The 18956-nt window shown below is 50.2% G+C and overlaps 1 protein-coding gene across 1 annotated transcript; it reads left to right on the top strand.

Moving 5' to 3' along the window:
- Positions 1–16120: 16120 nt before the first annotated feature.
- On the top strand, positions 16121–18523 carry ID1 (inhibitor of DNA binding 1). The gene is made up of 2 exons (XM_083507799.1): positions 16121–16625; positions 17984–18523. Exons 1-2 carry the CDS (start codon positions 16218–16220, stop codon positions 18023–18025), a joined length of 450 nt encoding a protein of 149 aa, XP_083363925.1. The 5' UTR covers positions 16121–16217; the 3' UTR covers positions 18026–18523.
- The last annotated feature ends 433 nt before the right edge of the window (positions 18524–18956 follow it).

Below are 18956 nucleotides of genomic sequence, written 5' to 3'. Positions count from 1 at the left end.
GCGGCAGCGCCAGCGGGAACTCGCAGGTTAGGGGTTGGGGGGGCGCAAATTACTTGCCTTGCCCCGGGTTAGGGGGCGCAAATTACTTGCGTTGCCCCGGGTGCTGACAACTCACGCTACGCCGCTGGGAGGTAGGCTCCATTCCCACATCTGGGGGCTTGTCGAAAACTTTAGTTTCAGAGTGTGCAATGATTAAAAAGCGGGGAATCATAGAATCATAGAATCATAGAGTTGGAAGAGACCACAAGGGCCATCGAGTCCAACCCCCTGCCAAGCAGGAAACACCATCAGAGTCCTCCTGACATATGGTTGTCAAGCCTCTGCTTAAAGACCTCCAAAGGAGGAGACTCCACCACACTCCTTGGCAGCAAATTCCACTGTCAAACAGCTCTTACTGTCAGGAAGTTCTTCCTAATGTTTAGGTGGAATCTTCTTTCTTGTAGTTTGGATCCATTGCTCCGTGTCCGCTTCTCTGGAGCAGCAGAAAACAACCTTTCTCCCTCCTCTATGTGACATCCTTTGATATATTTGAACATGGCTATCATATCACCCCTTAACCTCCTCTTCTCCAGGCTAAACATGCCCAGCTCCCTTAGCCGTTCCTCATAAGGCATCGTTTCCAGGCCTTGGACCATTTTGGTTGCCCTCCTCTGGACACGTTCCAGTTTGTCAGTGTCCTTCTTGAATTGTGGTGCCCAGAATCAGCAACAAATAATTTTAGTGTATGCACCCCTCAAAAAAAATGTGTGCAAGGTCCAGTTGACCAGCCATACTTTTCTCCTGAATACTATAAGGGGTTCAGGTACCCCCCCTTCCAGCCTCCCCCCTTTGATTCTTCTCACCCCCCCAATTGACACTTTGCATTCCATGCCCACTGAGCATGCTCGGTCATCCTTTGGCTTCTCTTGGCTGGGACTGACCCATTAGGTCATTTATTTATTTAAGTTTCGGAGATCTTGGGGTTCCCCAGCCATGGAGAATGTCCTTCTTCTTTCCTAGCCCCCCAGTTTGGGCTCCATTTCTGCTGCCCCTCACTGTCTGCATGCACTCTTAGAAGGTGTGATGCCCATTCTCAGAGAAGTCCATTCCCCCGGCCCACACAATTTGTCCAGATTTCTTCACTAGAATGAGGCCATTCCAGAACAGCAACTCATGGCAGGGATGCAACAGACCGCCTCCTCCTCCAAAGACAGGTCATCTGCTGCATCGTTGCCCCAAGAATGATGGACTTATCTGATCACACTTGATGCCAAGTCGCGAGAGAATCCCAGAAGAGGCAGCCTGGAGCGAGCCGTGAACATGCAGAGACACGACAGGCAGCCTCGGAGAACTAGCTGAGCCTTGGGGACCCTCAATGGCCCTTAGGGGCCCCTGTCAACTCTACAATCCTATGATTTTATGTACCCCAGCAGAGGCTGACTAGAATGAGCCATGATCATGCAGAGAAGCGACGGTCAGCCTCCTCCACAGGTGTACATTTGCGGCCATTCTCTGCTCCATAAAATACATGCCTTGCCACACCCAACAACAACAACAACAACAACAACAATTTATTATTTATACTCCGCCCATCTGGCTGGGTTTCCCCAGCCACTCTGGGCGGCTTCCAACAGAACACTAAAATACAATAACCTATTAAACGTTAAAAGCTTCCCTAAATAGGGCTGCCTCCAGATGTCTTCTAAAAGTTTGGTACAGTGGTACCTCGGGTTACATACGCTTCAGGTTACATATGCTTCAGATTACATACGCTTCAGGTTACAGACTCCGCTAACCCAGAAATGGTACCTCGGGTTAAGAACTTTGCTTCAGGATGAGAACAGAAATCATGCAGTAGCAGCGGGAGGCCCCATTAGCTAAAGTGGTGCTTCAGGTTAAGAACAGTTTCAGGTTAAGAACGGACCTCCGGAATGAATTAAGTACTTAACCCGAGGTACCACTGTAGTTATTTTTCTCTTTGACACCTGATGGGAGGGCGTTCCATAGGGCGGGTGCCACTACTGAGAAAGCCCTCTGCCTGGTTCACTATAGCTTTGCTTCTCGCAATGAGGGAACTGCCAGAAGCCCCTCGACGCTGGACCTCAGCGTCCAGGCAGAACGATGGAGGTGGAGACGCTCCTTCAGGTATACTGGACCGAAGCCTAGTGTCCCTCCCCGTTCCCCCAGCCCAGGGTTTGGTAACTGCTGCTGTATTCTGAGCCAAGATTGGGTGCCTGGGCACCCAGAGGCGATTGACAACTCGTCTCTCCCCGATGCCTACGCTCGTCCTTTGATTGCTGCTTGCCCGCTTTCTGGCAGACAAAACCTTTCCCAGGGTGGGCGCAGGTTGGATCCTCCATTCAGCGTCCTGCCCGCCCCCAGAGGAGCGCCATGCGGATGCCCTGTTCCCACACGGGCTATCAAAGCCTCTAATTAGCCCCCATCTGCTGCTGGCGGACCCCCTCCGCGCCGCCCCCCCTCCCCGCCACCAGTGGTATGTGAGCCTCTATTGAGTGTCCGGGGCTTGGGGCTTTGTGTGCTGGAATGCCATTCTCTCAGCTGCCGGAGCAGCCCGGGAAAACAATTCGAGGGGGCCTCAGGCGGCCCACCCCCACCTCGCCGACCCCCCCCCCCGGCCAGCCCCGGCTGCCTCCGCTTATATCTGTGGCTGGGTTCTCTGTGCCGATTAGCCCAATGTCAAAGCTCAGGTCCCCCGGGGTCAGAGGTCACGGCACTGAAGGCGCTGCAGAGGTGACGGCCACAGGAAGAGGCCCGGAGCTGACCCTGGAACGCAGAAGGGACCCTGAGGTCATCCAGTCCAACCCGCTACGAGGAGCCCAAACAGCAGTCCCCTCTCATAGCATCCTGAAAAAGCCCGTGCTCAAGGTGTCCAGGATGCAGTTTTCCCGATAGGGAATGCCACCATAAAGCATCTGAGCATGTTCAGAGTTTTTTTCTCTGTGCCTCTGAGCATGTTCAGAGTATTATTTTTTTCTCTCTCTCTTCAAAGCAGCAAGGAACTCCAGACCCTTGACATCTGCGATGAGGAAAGAGCAGGGAATCAGCGGCCATATCGACCGGCGTGGCTTTCGAAAAGGCCTGTTTCTTGGATTTCTGCCAAAGATGGGAAGCTTAGCAGTTTCATGCAGTTGTGGCATAAAGCAAACCTCCCTCAGTCTATTGTTAATGCCCCACAGACAGATTACAGCAAAAGTAATAAAAGGTTTTTCCAGCAACATGTCCTTCTTGCAGCGTTCCAACACAGATTAGGTTCTGGCCAAAGGGCAGAGTCCACGGCAAATCTGCTTCTAACACAAGGCTATTTCTGCTTTATTTTATTTTTTCCACATTTTATTTATAGTTTTCAGTTTTACAACAGATACCGGTACATATTCATAGCTGTCAACTTTTCCCTTTTTTTAAGGGAAATTCCCTTATTCTGAATAGGATTCCTTGCAAGAAAAGGGAAAAGTTGACAGCTATGTATATATTTATTAAAACCATCTCATTATCCCCGACTTCTCTTCGCCACTTTCTGTGGTTCATTCGACTGCATATCCTAAATGCCCCTTTACCTTTTCATTTTCAGTCTTACATCTTTTGATTCCACCTTCTCTGCTCTGATTATTCTAGTCCCGCTTGCACTTTAAGGCGCTTACAATAATTCTTCATATATTCCACAAATCTCCCCTCCCCCTGTTCTTTCTTAAAAACCAAGGGTGTTCCTACTTTCTTTGGTGCTGAGTCACTCTCTGAGGAGTTTGCTGAGTCACCCACAACCAGCTGCAGGTGCAGGGAGAGCCCACCTAAATTAACCCTTCCTTGTCCCTTTCCCCCCACATACACTAACATTCCGACCCACCAGATCCAAAGGGCAGCAGCCAGGGACGTAGCAGGGGTTGCTGGTGCCCGGGAGTCTTTCCTTGCAAACTAGCCGCAACCTGGGAGATGGTTGCTAGAGGAGAGCTAAAGCAGAGAAATGCAAAGCTAGGAATGGAAAAAAAATAAAGACTACTTGCAGAAATACTGTAAAATTAATGAATGTTAAAGGGATGTTGGATTGAAAATAAGCGGTATTGGTAAAAAGATTAACAAGAATATGTAAATATGGATTGATAATGGTGGAAAATATATATTTACAATAGGTTAAGATGCTGAGCAAGGACAAATGATAGAGGGTAAGGACTTGCTGAATTAATTATCTGAACTGGAATACAAAAAGGGAGGTGTGAGGAGGTCAGGAAACTAATAAATGAAGCATAAGATATGAAAATATTGATTTATTTCTTTTTCTTCTTCTTCTTGTTAACTGTTTTCTATTTTGCATTTTTCATGGGTTTTGTTTTTGTATTTGTGTAGTTCTTTTTTCCTTTATTAGGTTTATTCTTTGTTCTTATTTTTTATGTTTAAACTTTGAAACTTTTTATTGTTTGTATAACTTCAATAAATATTACTTTAAAAAAGAAAGGAAGAAATGCAAAGCCAGGAGTCCTTGCAGCAAGGCCCTCTGGGCAATGCAGTGCTTTCCTGCCTTCCTCTTCCTCCCTCCTTCCATGGTGTGGGGGGCAGCAGTGCCCTCTCCCTCTCTCCCTCTTGGCCAGCCCAGGGGTGGGGGCATCAGCCTGGCCAGGGCACAATTTGCCTCCCTGCGGCTCCAGCCTCAACGAGGGAGGCTGTCGTGGGGGTACCTGGTTGCGCCCCCTCCAAAACTGATATACAAATTGCGGGACAAGGACAACTGTGACTTCAAGGAGGAACAGGAACTTTACACAAATTATTTAAAAACACAACAAAATGACCCGGACCCCTTGGCAGGTTTTGAATAAACACACACAAATTTATTGTTGATAACATGATGGAAAGGAGTACGACAAGGCTTTATATTGTCCCCCTGCTTATTTAACTTGTATGCAGAATTCATCATGCGAAAGGCTGGGCTGGATGAATCCCAAGCCAGAATTAAGATTGCTGGAAGAAATATCAACAACCTCAGATATGCAGATGACACAACTTTGATGGCAGAAAGTGAGGAGGAATTAAAGAACCTTTTAATGAGGGTGAAAGAGGAGAGCGCAAAATGTGGTCTGAAGCTTAACATCAAAAAGCCCAAGATCATGGCCACTGGTCCCATCACCTCCTGGCAAATAGAAGGGGAAGAAATGGAGGCAGTGGGAGATTTTACTTTCTTGGGCTCCATGATCACTGCAGATGGTGACAGTAGTCACCAAATTAAAAGACGCCTGCTTTTTGGGAGAAAAGCAATGACAAACCTAGACAGTATCTTTAAAAGCAGAGACATCACCTTGCCAACAAAGGGCCGTATAGTTAAAGCCATGGTTTTCCCAGTAGTGATGTATGGAAGTGAGAGCTGGACCATAATGAAGGCTGATGGCCAAAGAATTGATGCTTTTGAATTCTGGTGCTGGAGGAGACTCTTGAGAGTCCCATGGACTGCCAGAAGATTAAACCCATCCACTCCGAAGGAAATCAGCCCTGAGTGCTCACTGGAAGGACAGATCGTGAAGCTGAGACTCTAGTACTTTGGCCACCTCATGAGAAGAGAAGACTCCCTGGAAAAGACCCTGATGTTGGGAAAGATGGAGGGCATAAGGAGAAGGGGACGACAGAGGACGAGATGGTTGGACAGTGTTCTCGAAGCTACCAGCATGAGTTTGACCAAACTGTGGGAGGCAGTGGAAGACAGGAGTGCCTGGCGTGCTCTGGTCCAGGGGGTCACGAAGAGTCAGACATGACTAAACGACTAAACAACAACAACTACAACATGATGGACAGATATTTAAGGATATATACAATTTACAGTATATACAATATACAGTATATACAATATACAGAGAAAATATGTGCAGCGAAATCAGGGAGAGGAACTGCTGAGGGAAGTCCATGGTTGGGGGGGAGGGGGGAATAAAAGGGGGTGGGAAATTATGTAGGTGATTATATGGTCTGATAATTTGTTATGTGGAAATTGAGCAATAATTTAAAAAAAAAAAATGCACCCGGGGCCACAGCCTCCCACGCTACACCACTGACACCAGTTTCCACTGCTGCTCTTCAGGCACGATGGAGAATAGTGTCCTGTTACCCGTGCAGAAGGGAGATGCAATCTCCAGACTGGCTTGATTCTGCGCATGGAATTGGTGGCGCTGGGTCCACAGGCCAGTCCTTCGCTTCAGCGGAGAAATGTCTTCCCCTGCTCCCTCTTTCTCCACCCAGACCAGCTAGAACAGCCTTTGCAGTGGCTCCTCAGACCATTTCCCCTCTGTGAGGGATGCTGCGCTCGGAATCTGGAAGGCGGATTCCTGTGGGATGACAAATGGATGCCTGTGGTGGGACGTGGATGGGACCTGTGCTGTGCTCCTCGCATTGCACATGCACACGCCTCATCGGTTGAGACCCCTCCGCCATGCAAGGGCAGCCGGTCAGGGCAAGGCAGCCTGAGACCACACTAGACTGGAATCACCTCAGGGCTGCAGCAGGGCATGTTCCACAGAAAGCCCTAATCAAGAGAGTGTCTCTGAGCATGTGCAGAGACCTTGCTCCACTGAATAACCAGAGACGGTTGTCCTATATCATGTCAGGCAGTTGATGATTTCTGACACCTGGGAAGGAACATACTCTCTGATCTGGCAACACATTTTCCCCTACCCGTGTGTGTGTGTGTGTGTGTGTGGAATGTCTGTTAGCTATGTAATCAGGGGATAGGAGAGAAGCATTCTGCTCATGGTCAGACGCACCTTCACCATTATGGTTCCGCTTGCTCAGGAGTGAGTCCTGGCTGTTTGTAGCAATGCAAAAAAATAGAGTTTCAGAAGAAGCAATGGATGAATAACTTTAATAAATGCTGGGACATTGTATGTGATGGACTTTCGATGCAGTGGATGGTGGAAAGGATTGAAAGGTTCAAAAGCATAGCTTAGAGGTCAGCAAACTTTTTCAGCAGGGGGCCGGTCCACTGTCCCTCAGACCTTGTGGGGGGCCGGACTATTTTTTTTTGGGAGGGGAATGAATGAATTCCTATGCCCCACAAATAACCCAGAGATGCGTTTTAAATAAAAGGACACATTCTACTCATGTAAAAACACCAGGCAGACCCCACAAATAACCCAGAGATGCATTTTGAATAAAAGGACACATTCTACTCATGTAAAAACATGCAGATTCCCAGACCGTCTGCGGGCCTGATCATAGCTGTCAAAGTTTCCCTTTTTTAAAGGGAACTTCCTTATTCTGAATATGATTCCTTGCAAGAAAAGGGAAAAGTTGACAGCTATGGGCCGCCTGATTGAGAAGGCAATTGGGCCGGATCCAGCCTGCGGGCCTTAGTTTGCCTACCCATTTTTAAATGGAAGGGAATTTAAAAAGGAAGGAAGGAAGGAAGGAAGGAAGGAAGGAAGGAAGGAAGGAAGGAAGGAAGGAAGGAAGGAAGGGGCAGATGAAGGTGATCGACTACATGGAATTGGCAGAAATGACTGGCAGAATCCGAGACCAGGGAGAAGAGATGGTGAAAGAAGACTGGAAGAAATTTAAAGACTATTTACAGAAATATTGTAAAATTAATGAATGCTAGAAGGATGTTGGATAGAAACTAAGGGGTTTCCAGCTGTAATGCTTTAGGAGATACGAAAAGAAAAAGGTTTACAAATGGGTAAAAGCTTAATGGTAAGGATTTGCTGAACTAACAAATTGAAGTGGAATACAAAGAAGGGAGGTATGAGGAGGTCTGGGGAAATAAGTGTAAGGAAGATATGATGGAAAATTATTTGTTTTTTAACTGTTTTTATGTTGTATTTTGTTTCTTTTTATTTTTCATTTTCATTGTTCTATTTAAAAAAACTTTAATAAATATCTTTTTAAAAAAAGGAAGGAAGGAAGGAAGGAAGGAAGGAAGGAAGGAAGGAAGGAAGGAAGGAAGGAAGGAAGGAAGGATTGTTTTATAAAAGTGTATTTGGATCAGGCATGGGGAACCTGTGCTCCTCCAGATGTTGTTGGGCTCAGCCCTCGAGGCCAGAAGGACCAACTGGACAAGGGGTGGGAGTTGCAGCCCACCAGCATCTGAAGAGCCACATTTTCCGCATCTCTAATAATTCCCATCGGGATGTGTTGACATTGCATTGCATGGCCTGCATAGCCCTGCAATAAGCAAAGCGATTACTCCGTAGGGGTCCAAAACTAGCACCAAACAGCAGCTCATATGTTGACACACCTATTAAAATAGTGCTGTATTTTATTTTCGCTAAGGAACGATAAAGCATGTTTTCTGTATTGCGGATGAAAAACCAGATAGCACTTTGCTCCGGGGCTTAGCAAGGGCAGCTGACCAGCCAGAGCTAGCTATTGATTGATTGATTGATTGATTGATTGATTGATTGCATTTGTATCCCACTTTTTCTCCATGGTGCACATCGTTCTCTCAGTGCGTGATTAACCCCTACAACAGCCCTGTGAAGTCAGTTCGGCTGAGAGGCAGTCCATGGCCCAATTGGGTCCAGTTGGGGTTCAGGACAGCTCAAGCCAAGACGTCTATGGTCACCCAGTGAGAGCTTCATGACTGAGTGGGAATTTGAACCTTGGTCGCCCCCAGTGTTAGAAACTATATAAACTAGGCACCAAGGTTACAGTCGCCAAAATGGAATGCCTAGTTGCCGTTTTTGGGCAAGACTGCTCAGTCTAAAGCAGTGGTTCTCAACCTGTGGGTCCCCAGATGTTCATTATGATTCTATGAGTTGGAAGAGACCACAAGGGCCATTGAGTCCAACCCGCTGCCAAGCAGGAAACACCATCAGAGCACTCCTGACATATGGTTGTCAAGCCTCTGCTTAAAGACCTCCAAAGTAGGAGACTCCACCACACTCCTTGGCAGCAAATTCCACTGTCGAACAGCTCTTACTGTCAGGAAGTTCTTCCTAATGTTTAGGTGGAATCTTCTTTCTTGTAGTTTGGATCCATTGCTCCGTGTCCACTTCTCTGGAGCAGCAGAAAACAACCTTTCTCCCTCCTCTATGTGACATCCTTTTATATATTTGAACATGGCTATCATATCACCCCTTAACCTCCTCTTCTCCAGGCTAAACATGCCCAGCTCCCTTAGCCGTTCCTCATAAGGCATCGTTTCCAGGCCTTTGACCATTTTGGTTGCCCTCCTCTGGACACGTTCCAGTTTGTCAGTGTCCTTCTTGAATTGTGGTGCCCAGAACTGGACACAGTACTCCAGGTGAGGTCTGACCAGAGCAGAATACAGTGGCATTCCCGGGACCATCCACGGGCCGGATTTAGAAGGCGATTGGGCCTTAGTTTGCCTACCCCTGCTCTAACCCTTACACCATGCTGCCTATGTCTTGCTGCTCCTGTGCAACATGAAGCTGAGCACCTGGGTCACGGACTGTGGCTGCTTCTTAGAGAAAAAGGAGGACCTCGTCCCTTGCCCACCCCAGGCTGCCTCGTTGAGCTGGCACTGCTATCCATGGCTCTCTTTGGCACTGAGGGCATGTGAGTCTCGCATGCAGACAGTCCGTGGGGGTAAGCGCCTCCGGACAGTGTCCCCCTCTGCGCCCTTCCCTGGGCTACCTCTGCAGGAGAACAGCAGCACCTTTGAGCCCTCACATCCTGTTGTCTTGGCAGCGGGCACCGTGCAGGTCACTCCTCCGAGAGCCGAGGGCAGGCCAAGAACAATGGGAGATCAGTGCGGGATTGTGGGAGAGAGGCTCTCTGGAGCCACTCTGTCTGAGCTCCCCCTTGCTAACCTCTCCCGGCTTTGTTCGCCTATCAATGCTTCCTGCTGACGCCAACAATAGCCGCGCACAGCTGGGCCCTGTTTCATCTGGCTTCCAGGCCACACAGCCGAGAGAGAGGGGAAGCTGGGAAGAGGAGGAGGAGGAGGAGGAGAGCAGGGCAGCCGAGCCACACTGGCGTGCCATTGAGTGGGCAAGTTGGCAGGTGCAAAAAACAACAACACAGAGGCAGCATTGAGGGTGGGGGGGCAGGGGGGTCTGCCCTAGATCCCCATCATAGAATGGGTTTCTGAAGTGGGCTTCAGGATTTTGAAGCATCCTATCCTAGGCCCCACGGACTTGACTGCGCGCCCCAGAGCCCTCTGCCCAGATGACTCAGGCAAGCGAGCCAAGCCTTGTGCCAACTTCCACTTGGTGCTGAAAGGGCATATAAGAAGACTCTGGCATTTTCCGCTGCAGCAAGCAATCGCCTGAAGCAGTGGCGTCATGGTTAGGGTGCCAGTGTAGGAATGGGGAGACCTGGGTTCAAATCATGCTGCTGCTGTTGTTAACATTGCTGGTTAATCTTGGGCCGGTTGCTACCTCTCAGCCTGGCTGACCTCGCAGGGTTGTTAAGTGTCAGGCGCTCGTCCTACGCTCGAGTAGGACCCTGGCAGAGACACATGCCCAACTGGCATGTTCTCTCCCTCCCGGTCGATCCACTCTATGGAGTCAAAACATACACTGTCATGTGATAGACAACAATCCTGTGACTGCAATCACGGAGCAGGAATTCTAACAGTTAGGAGGATGACACTGAGAATACGAGCAGCAATATATGGACTTCACTCTGTGTTTCCTGGAGAAAGAGTACATATGCCAAGCCTGCCTAATAGTAGAAGGCTGTAGTCTGATCTTTGAAGGGGAATAAAAGGTGATATTTTAGAAGTGGGGGGGGGGGGGTGGCATGGGATGGAGAAATTGAATAGAGAGAAGTTTTCCTCCCTCTCTCTTAACACTGGAACTCGTGGACATCCAATGAATCTGAATGTTGGAAGACTCAGGACAGATAAAAGAAAGTCCTTCACGCAACACATAGTTAACCTGTGGAACTCACGGCCACAGGAAGGGAGTGGTGCCCCCCCCAACCTGGATGGCTTTAAAAGAGGATTAGACAAATTCATGAAGGTGAGGGCTATCCATAGCCACTCTGGGTGGCGTCCAACAAAATATTAAAATACAGTAACGCATCAAACATTAAAAGCTTCCCTGAACAGGGCTGTCTTCAGATGTCTTCTAAAAGTCTGGTAGTTGCTGTTCTCTTTGACATCTGGTGGGAGGGCGTTCCACAGGGTGGGTGCCACCACCGAGAAGGCCCTCTGCCTGGTTCCCTGTAGCTTTGCTTCTCGCAGCAATGGAACTGCCAGAAGGCCCTCAGCGCTGGACCTCTTTGTCTGGGCAGAACGATGGGGGTGGAGACACTCCTTCAGATATACTGGGCAGAGGCCGTTTAGGGCTTTAAAGGTCAGCACCAACACTTTGAATTGTGCTCGGAAACGTACTGGGAGCCAATGCAGGTCTTTCAAGACCGGTGTTATGTGGTCTCGGCAGCCGCTCCCAGTCACCAGTCTGGCTGCTGCGTTCTGGATTAGTTGTAGTTTCCGGGTCACCTTCAAAGGTAGCCCCACATAGAGCATATTGCAGTAGTCCAATTCCCATCATCCCTGACCACTGGTCCTGCTAGCTAGGGATAATGGGAGTTGCAGGCCAAAAACATCTGGAGGGCCGAGGCTGAGGAAGCCTGTTGTAGAAGAAACTGGAAAATGGTCTTGAACAAGTTGCTAGGCAATGGAAAATTTCCTCAGCAACAGGTGTCCTTATCAGGTCATGCAATCAGCTAAATCTGGGTCAGTGTGAATGAGTAGGTGAATGAGTCAGCATTAGGTCTCTGGCTGGATGGCTAAAAAGAGAAAAGGATTATGGGTTTTTTTTTCTTTATTAATGACCAGTGTAAAGTTTTGTAAATAATAAAGACTCTGAAAAACAGAACCAAATGGTGTTTATTCCTATAATGGGAATTTCACTAAGAGAAAGCTGGAATGTTGCTGCTGCTGCTGTAAAGAAGTAAAAGATGCCGGAAAATGTTTCTGTAAAAGGAATTGCAGAAAGAAAGAGGAGTCGTTCACGCACCAACAAAGATTGCTGTCTAGCAGGGAAGCTGGCTCACTTGCAGATGAGTTGTTTGTCCAGCGTTCTCCCAGATTTGTTTGCACAAAGTTTGCAGGGAGGCTAGACGGTGTCCTTGTTTATTTACTGAGTGTGCATCTTGAATTGTTTGCGGAGAGGTGACATTGTGGCCGGGCAAATGTCATCCCAGGACATTTGTACCACCATCACTTTCCTTATCACACACAAAATAAGACTGGTTATTTTCTCCTTGGGGGGGGGGGGGAGTGGGTTTGTTGTGCAAAAGCTCCCAGTAAGCTTCAGTTGCACAAATTTGCCATGTGCTGGAATTTGATTGAATCTGGCCCCTTCCACTAACTTTGACACCAGTTGACAAAACTACCTCCCAACTTCCCAGCGGTGTGAAGCTCACTTCCCTGCGCCTGGCCTGCCATTGGTTGCCCCCCAGCAATACCAGGGTCCCTGAATTCCTTTGTGTCCCCCACCCCACAGCCAACTCCAGAGGCTTCCAGAACTAGAGGAGACCCTAAGAACAAGAGGTGCTATTTTAGTTTTACTTAGTGTGTTTTATTTTCCTTTTGATTGGGAATCCTCGAGGTTTTTACCCTGCTTTCTAAACTCCTCTTAAACAAACTGCTTAATTGGATTTCTTGGCTGAAAAGGTTTCTGAAGGCACAGGGGAGGGGGGGCTCTTTCTCTCCCTCCCCCACCCCATTGCTCAGACATTTGGGCCACTTGTTTAAAGCGCTGGGAGATTTAAAGACTTGGGAGATCAAGAGGGGTGGTGGGCTGAAGCTGAAAGGCAGGAGACTTGGGGTGGGGTCTTCAGGTGAGATTCCATCACATGTCAGCATATTCAGGTTGCTCCATTATAGCTGACTGAGGTTGCATCTACAGCATGGGTAGGCAAATTAAGGCCCGGGGGCTGGATCTGGCCCAATCGCCTTCTAAATCCGGCCCCAGGCGGTCCGGGAATCAGTGTGTTTTCACATGAGTAGACTGAGTCCTTTTATTTAATAATAATAATAATAATATCTTTATTGTCATTGCCCCCTCTCGGGGACAACGAAATTACTTGGCTGCTCCATCCACCCAGGTAGGGCACTCCACACAAAATCAAAACAACTATAAAATTCACCTCTGAGTTGTTTGTGGTGCCTGCCTGGTGTTTTTACATGAGTAGAATGTGTGTTTTTATTTAAAATGCATCTCTGGGTTATCTGGGACATAGAAATTCGTTCATTTTTCTTTCTTTCAAAATATAGTCCGGCCCCCGATAAGGTCTGAGGGACAGTGGACTGGCCCCCTGCTGAAAAAGTTTGCTGATCTACAACTTATGCTTAAAGAACTCCAGTGCAACTTTAACCGTCATAGAATCACAGAACTGTAGAGTTGGAAGGGACCCCAGGGGTCATCTAGTCCAACCCCCTGAAATGCAGGAATATCCTCAGTCCCATATGGGAACCGAACCCGCAACCTTGGCATTACCAGCGCCATGTTCTAACCAACTGTGGTCAGAGTGATCCAGACATACAGCGGTTCCCACAAAATGGTTTCTGGCAAGATCTGCGTACACCGCAAGATTTCAGTGAGATCTCATGGGATCTCACCAGAAATGGGTGCCACTGCCATTGCTGCTTGAGCTCCCCCAGTGCTGGAGGTGGCAGGCAAGACACCACCCCGTGGGTTTCCGCCACCTGAGGCGGCTGCTTCACCCCACCTCATGGACGGTGCTGGGAATTCTAGATCTGTGAGGCCTTAGCAAACTACAGTTTCCAGGATTCTTCAGGGGACTATGACAGTCATCCCCAAAGACCAGAATTATTATTTTTTGACAGTAAGCAAAGAGATGGGGGGAAACATAGGCTGACACTTGCTTGGACGCAACCTCATCTAATGTTGGGTGGGGGCGGTGATGAGATCCCCCCCCCAGCGACCCCTCTCCGTGGAGAAACAGCGTGGAGAGCCGAGAAGAAGCATCTTTCGGGACCTCTGAAAAAGCGCTTGGCATCCCGGCGCAGTTCTCCCGCTGGTTTGCAACCGGCCTGCGGGGGGCGCTGCACCAAACGCCAAGCACAGACCAGGAAAGGGGGCGAGCAAATGCGCGCCCCCTCCCCCGACGCCGCTCTATGGGGCCCCCAACAGCTGGAATCCCAGCTTTAGATCGCGCCGGGGGACGAGGTGTTTGTGTGTGTGTGTGTGGATAACAGCGGAAGGGGGATTACGCCCCCCAAAAAATCCCTGGCACCTGCAAGAGACCCCCATTGTCGGGTGGGGGACGGGACTCGACGGCTTCGAGGTGATAAAAGCTCCGGGCTGGGTTTCTCAGGGCCCTTGGCTTGCAGGTGAATGGAGTTGGGGGGGGAGGCGCGGGGGAGGCTCCCTCCCTCCCCCTTTCCTCCCCCCCCGCCCTTGCGGTCTCCATGGGCACCGGCCGCGAGGCGCCAGGCTGACAGCGCTCAGGGTTTTATGAATGGGTGACATCACAGGCTTTGGCGTCTCGCGGTCTGAGCGGCTTGTTAAGACACAGAAACAGCCCGAGGGGGCGGGCAGGGTTCGAGCTGGGGGGGGGAGAGAGAGCGAGACGGAGCGCTACCGAGGCTGCTTTGGGAACAGCTATAAATGGCAAGGCTCCAGGCCGACTGGAGGAGAGGGAAGGGAGGGAAGGAGGAGAGAGAGAAGGAGCTGGGAGAGATGAATGGGGCGAAAGTGAAAGTGGGAGCCCCCGAAGAAGAGGGCGATTCAGGATCGTGCTGCAAATTAGGAGGGGGTGCCGGCGGCTGGGAGACTTTGCAACGCTGGGATTGCGAGTATGCATTTGCAGAAACACACACACACAGAAATTGTGGTTGTTTTTTTGCTTGCGTTTTGGAAACAAGTTGGGCGCTTGCAAAGCCCCGATTCCAAGCTGCCTGCGAAGCGGCTGGTAGCGGGGGGGGGGGGGCGGGGGAGGGAGCAAGGTCGATCCTCAGCCGCTCTGCTCAGGATCTCATCCTGCGACTCCGAGAAGGGTCGGCTGCAAAAGTTGGGTCGGATTCATTCAGCAAACGCTGAGCGCCAGGGGCAGGATAGGAATATCGACAGGGTCCTTGCTGGGAGAATTTATTGGAATGATGGTTTTGCAGCCTCATGCAGTGAATTCAGTGGTATTTAGCAATGATTCACACCACAACCCACGCATTATATTTATTTTTTTTAAAAAGTTGGTTCCCCCACCACCTCCAGTCGATTTGCAGCTGTGGAGCGTGTGAACGAGCTAACACGTGACCAGACTGGGATTAAACATTCATCCCGGAAACTCTTCAGAAATCGAACTCGTCTCAAACGTGACCGCTTTCATCTCCTTTCTAGAAGGATCCCGGTTTTCACCGCGCATTGATTATTAATCAATCAATTATTCCCGGATTTTTGCAGTCACCGAAACTGGAGGGTATCGAAACTTTAAAAGCCCCCACCCCAGCTTAATCCATTGCATGTCTTGTTTTCTAAAACAGCTTCCAAATCCGCTCTCCCATCGCTCTTCGGCCTTAACGCTTTGGAGCCTAGTTTAAATAAAATTAAATATAGTTTAAATAACTATAGATGGTGCCTGTAGCAGTCGGCGACCGGGGGGGGGGGGAGCAGGAAAATCTTTAATAAAATAAAAAAAACCCGGCTAATTTTCCTCTCTTGAGAAACATCTTAACATCTGCATTAAGGATGGCGAATGAACGCCTTCTGGGAGAAAGTTTGCAAATATATATATTTACATGATATTAAGTGTGTGTTTAATGGGTGGCGGTGATCCGGGGGGGTGGACTTAATACCCCATTTGTTTCCATGTATGGAGGAGGAGGGCGGGGGAGGAGGAGGCGGCGGCGGGGAGGCGAAAGTGTCAAATCTGTCGTTAAAAACTATTTATTTTTCAAGTGCCTGTCACATTCCTTTCATCCTCGTCTTTTTCCGGATAAAATGCCCCCGAGCTCCCTACACCTGCAGCTCTCCCCAGTCTCTCTTTAAAAAAAGAAGAAGAGGGGGCGGGAACTTCTTGCTTCCCATGATATTTGGCTTTGGAAAAAAGAGAAAAAAATCACCCCAAACTCCCTTTTCAATTCCGTCCCATAGAAGAAAAGTTGCTGCGGGAGCCCCGCCCCCTTCCCTCCCTCCGCTCCTGCGATTGGCTCCTCCGCACGGCGCTCGGCCCCGCCCACTCCTCCGGCCCCTATAAATAGCTGGTCCTGCTCGACGGCGCGGCACTTGCAGCGCTTCGTCCGTCTCGCTGCGCGCCTGGATTTCCAATTTTTTTCTCGCTTTCCCTCCGCCGCCGCCTCGACCCTTTGCGCAGCCATGAAGGTGGCCACCGCCGCAGCGCCCGCCGTGTCGCCCGGCCCCAGCTGCGCCCTGAAAGGCGTGCGCCTGGGCTCCGGGGGCGCGGGCGAGCCGGTGTCGCGGTGCCTGTCGGAGCAGAGCGTCTCCTTGTCCCGGGCCGGCAGCCCGCCGCCCCCTCGGGGCTTGCCCCTGTGCCCGGAGCAGGCAGCCGCCGCCGCCTCGCTGCTCATGGACATGAAGGGCTGCTACTCGCGCCTGGCCGGGCTGGTGCCCACCCTGCCCCGCCACCGACGGGTCTCCAAGGTCGAAATTCTCCAGCACGTCATCGATTACATCTGGGACCTCCAGCTGGAGCTGCAGCACCCGCTGGGCGCCGGGCCGACCCCGCAGAGGGCCACGGACGAGCCGGCCGGAGCCGTGCCCGAGGTGAGCCCCGGCCGCTGACCCACCGCGCCGCCGTCTCTCCCTGAGCTACTTGGGGGGGGTACCACGGGGGGCAGCGAGAGGAGGGTTTCACGGTGTCCCTTGCCTGCCCACGGACCCTCCGGCTAGGGGGGCTTTTCCAGCCTTGCGCCCCCACCCCGATGATTTGACTCCCTTTTCCATCCGGACGCCACCTTCCCCTGGTCTCCGTGGCGGAGTCGCTTGGGTGCCATATCATGCGCTTTGGGGGCTGCTGCTGCTGCTTCTGCTTCTACTTCTTCAGGGGGGGGGGTGTTTTCACTCCATCCCAAATCCTGCCACCCTCTCCTGGGGTTGCCCTTCCGCACTGTGGACTCTTAACGACCCGGCACCCTTAGGTGCCGCTGCTGCCTTTGATGTTTTTACTTAATGGACGTCCATTCTTGGGGAGGGGATTCCCACGCCACCCCTCTGTGTGCGCTTTCGTTTTTCAACCTGGAGGCGATGCCCTCTGCCTGGTGTTCCTAGTCGCCCCCACCCCATTTTTTACCTATTTTAGTTATTGCCCCTTCTTTGCCGTTGGGGGGGGTGTTAATCTTCTCCATCCCATAACCATAGTTTCTGTATCCTGACCCTGTATTCCTCTTCCCTGATGCCTCTTGTGACCTCTTCTCCCCCCCCCTCAAAATTCTTCTGATTTCCACCCCCTTTTTTGTCCCCTTTTGGGGGAGATGGGGCATACACCCCCCCAGCCTTTATTGTGGCTTCTCATTGCTGCTGTCAATATTCCGCCCTTGGCTATTGCATTAAAGCACTGTATTCAAATCAAGGCTGGATGGATTCTCTCCCTTTGCAGAAAATACTTTTTGCCCTTGCCCATTCTCCTCCTTCGGTCCTCTCCCACATGCTGTGCCTTTTTGGGGGGGGGGGTTCAGGGCAGCCCCATGGATATTTCCCATCATCCCTGGCCTGTGGCTGCAAGGGCTGATGGGAGATAAGAGTCCCAGTCTCCCCTTCGCTACAGGAAGATGACAGTTGCTGCCTAGGGAAACTGGAATGGCAATGGCTCTTGCTTGCAGTCCGGTGGACTTTGCTCCTGCCATTGATGTTGTTTGTATGTGTGTCTGTGTGTTCTGGGTTAGGCTTGATGGAATCGGGTAGCACTGAACCCAGTCACCCTTACTTTTCAGAAGCTTCACAAGCTTCTGGGTTTCACAGCAGTCTTCAGCAGAGTGCTGGCTTCATCCCTAGGCAAAAAATGGGGAGTTAAGAACCGATGTTGCTGTTGAGGGTCTCAAAACAGCCTTTTGTGGATTTACGAATTGCAGCGCTATTGTTTTTCATCTCCATGCTGATCAATCTTATCTTGTGTTTACTTCCAGCCTGCTTGTGTGAATGCTGATGACCGGATCCTGTGCCGCTGAGGGCCAGTCTGGCCTGCGGAACGTCCTTGGAAGACATGGCTTTCCTGTTGCTCCTCCAATGGCAGGGGAAGGAATTCTCTCCTCTCCCAACGGACTAGGTTCCAGTGGACTTAGACAGAGAGACTGCAAAGGACATTTTTACCGGAGGTGAAGGAGAGTTGAAACCAACAGCCTCTGCCCCACTTTCCCCGTGTCGAAAGGGTGCCACGTGGGTGTCTCTTAGCGAGAAAGAGGAACCAGCGCCGGTGAACTCAAACTGAACTCAAAAGCAGCACCCTCTATGGAAGGGGTTTAATGCTTAAAACAGGCAGTGCTTGTTCTTTGTTTAAGAAAAGAGAAAAGCAGCGTGTTGTAACTCTCTCCAAAATACTTCTCAGATTTCTGAGAATCATTCTTGTATTGTATATTACAATGATAATGTTTCCCCCCTGAGAATATTGTTCTACAATAGTTTGAGGTTTTTGTTATTAAAACAAATGCATATTGCGACAAATGGTCCTTTGGGGTCGTGTGGCTTTTATTGGGTGGAAGGGGATTTTGGGGTATAAATTAGGCCAGTTGTTATCTGGGAAAGAGGTGTTTGGAAGACCATACAAATCAACACCCTGTCTGGGGAAAAGAAAAACCAGTAGCCAACGTCCCCCTCAAATTCTGAATCCTCCTCACACATTCTTGGTCATTCTTAACAGCCCTGCATGGTTGTTGTTGTTTAGTCGTTTAGTCGTGTCCGACTCTTCCTGACCCCCTGGACCAGAGCACACCAAGCACCCCTGTCCTCCACTGCCTCCCGCAGTTTGGCCAGACGCATGTTTGTAGTTTCGAGAACACTGTCCCACCATCTTGTCCTCTGTCCTCCCCTTCTCCTTGTGCCCCCAATCTTTCCCAACATCAGGGTCTTTTCCAGGGAGTCTTCTCTTCTCATGAGGGGGCC

The sequence above is a fragment of the Podarcis liolepis genome (assembly GCF_965112155.1).
Source record: "Podarcis liolepis genome assembly, chromosome: 6".
Taxonomy (NCBI): Eukaryota; Metazoa; Chordata; class Lepidosauria; order Squamata; family Lacertidae; genus Podarcis; species Podarcis liolepis.
This window is presented reverse-complemented; position numbering and strand designations above follow the sequence as displayed.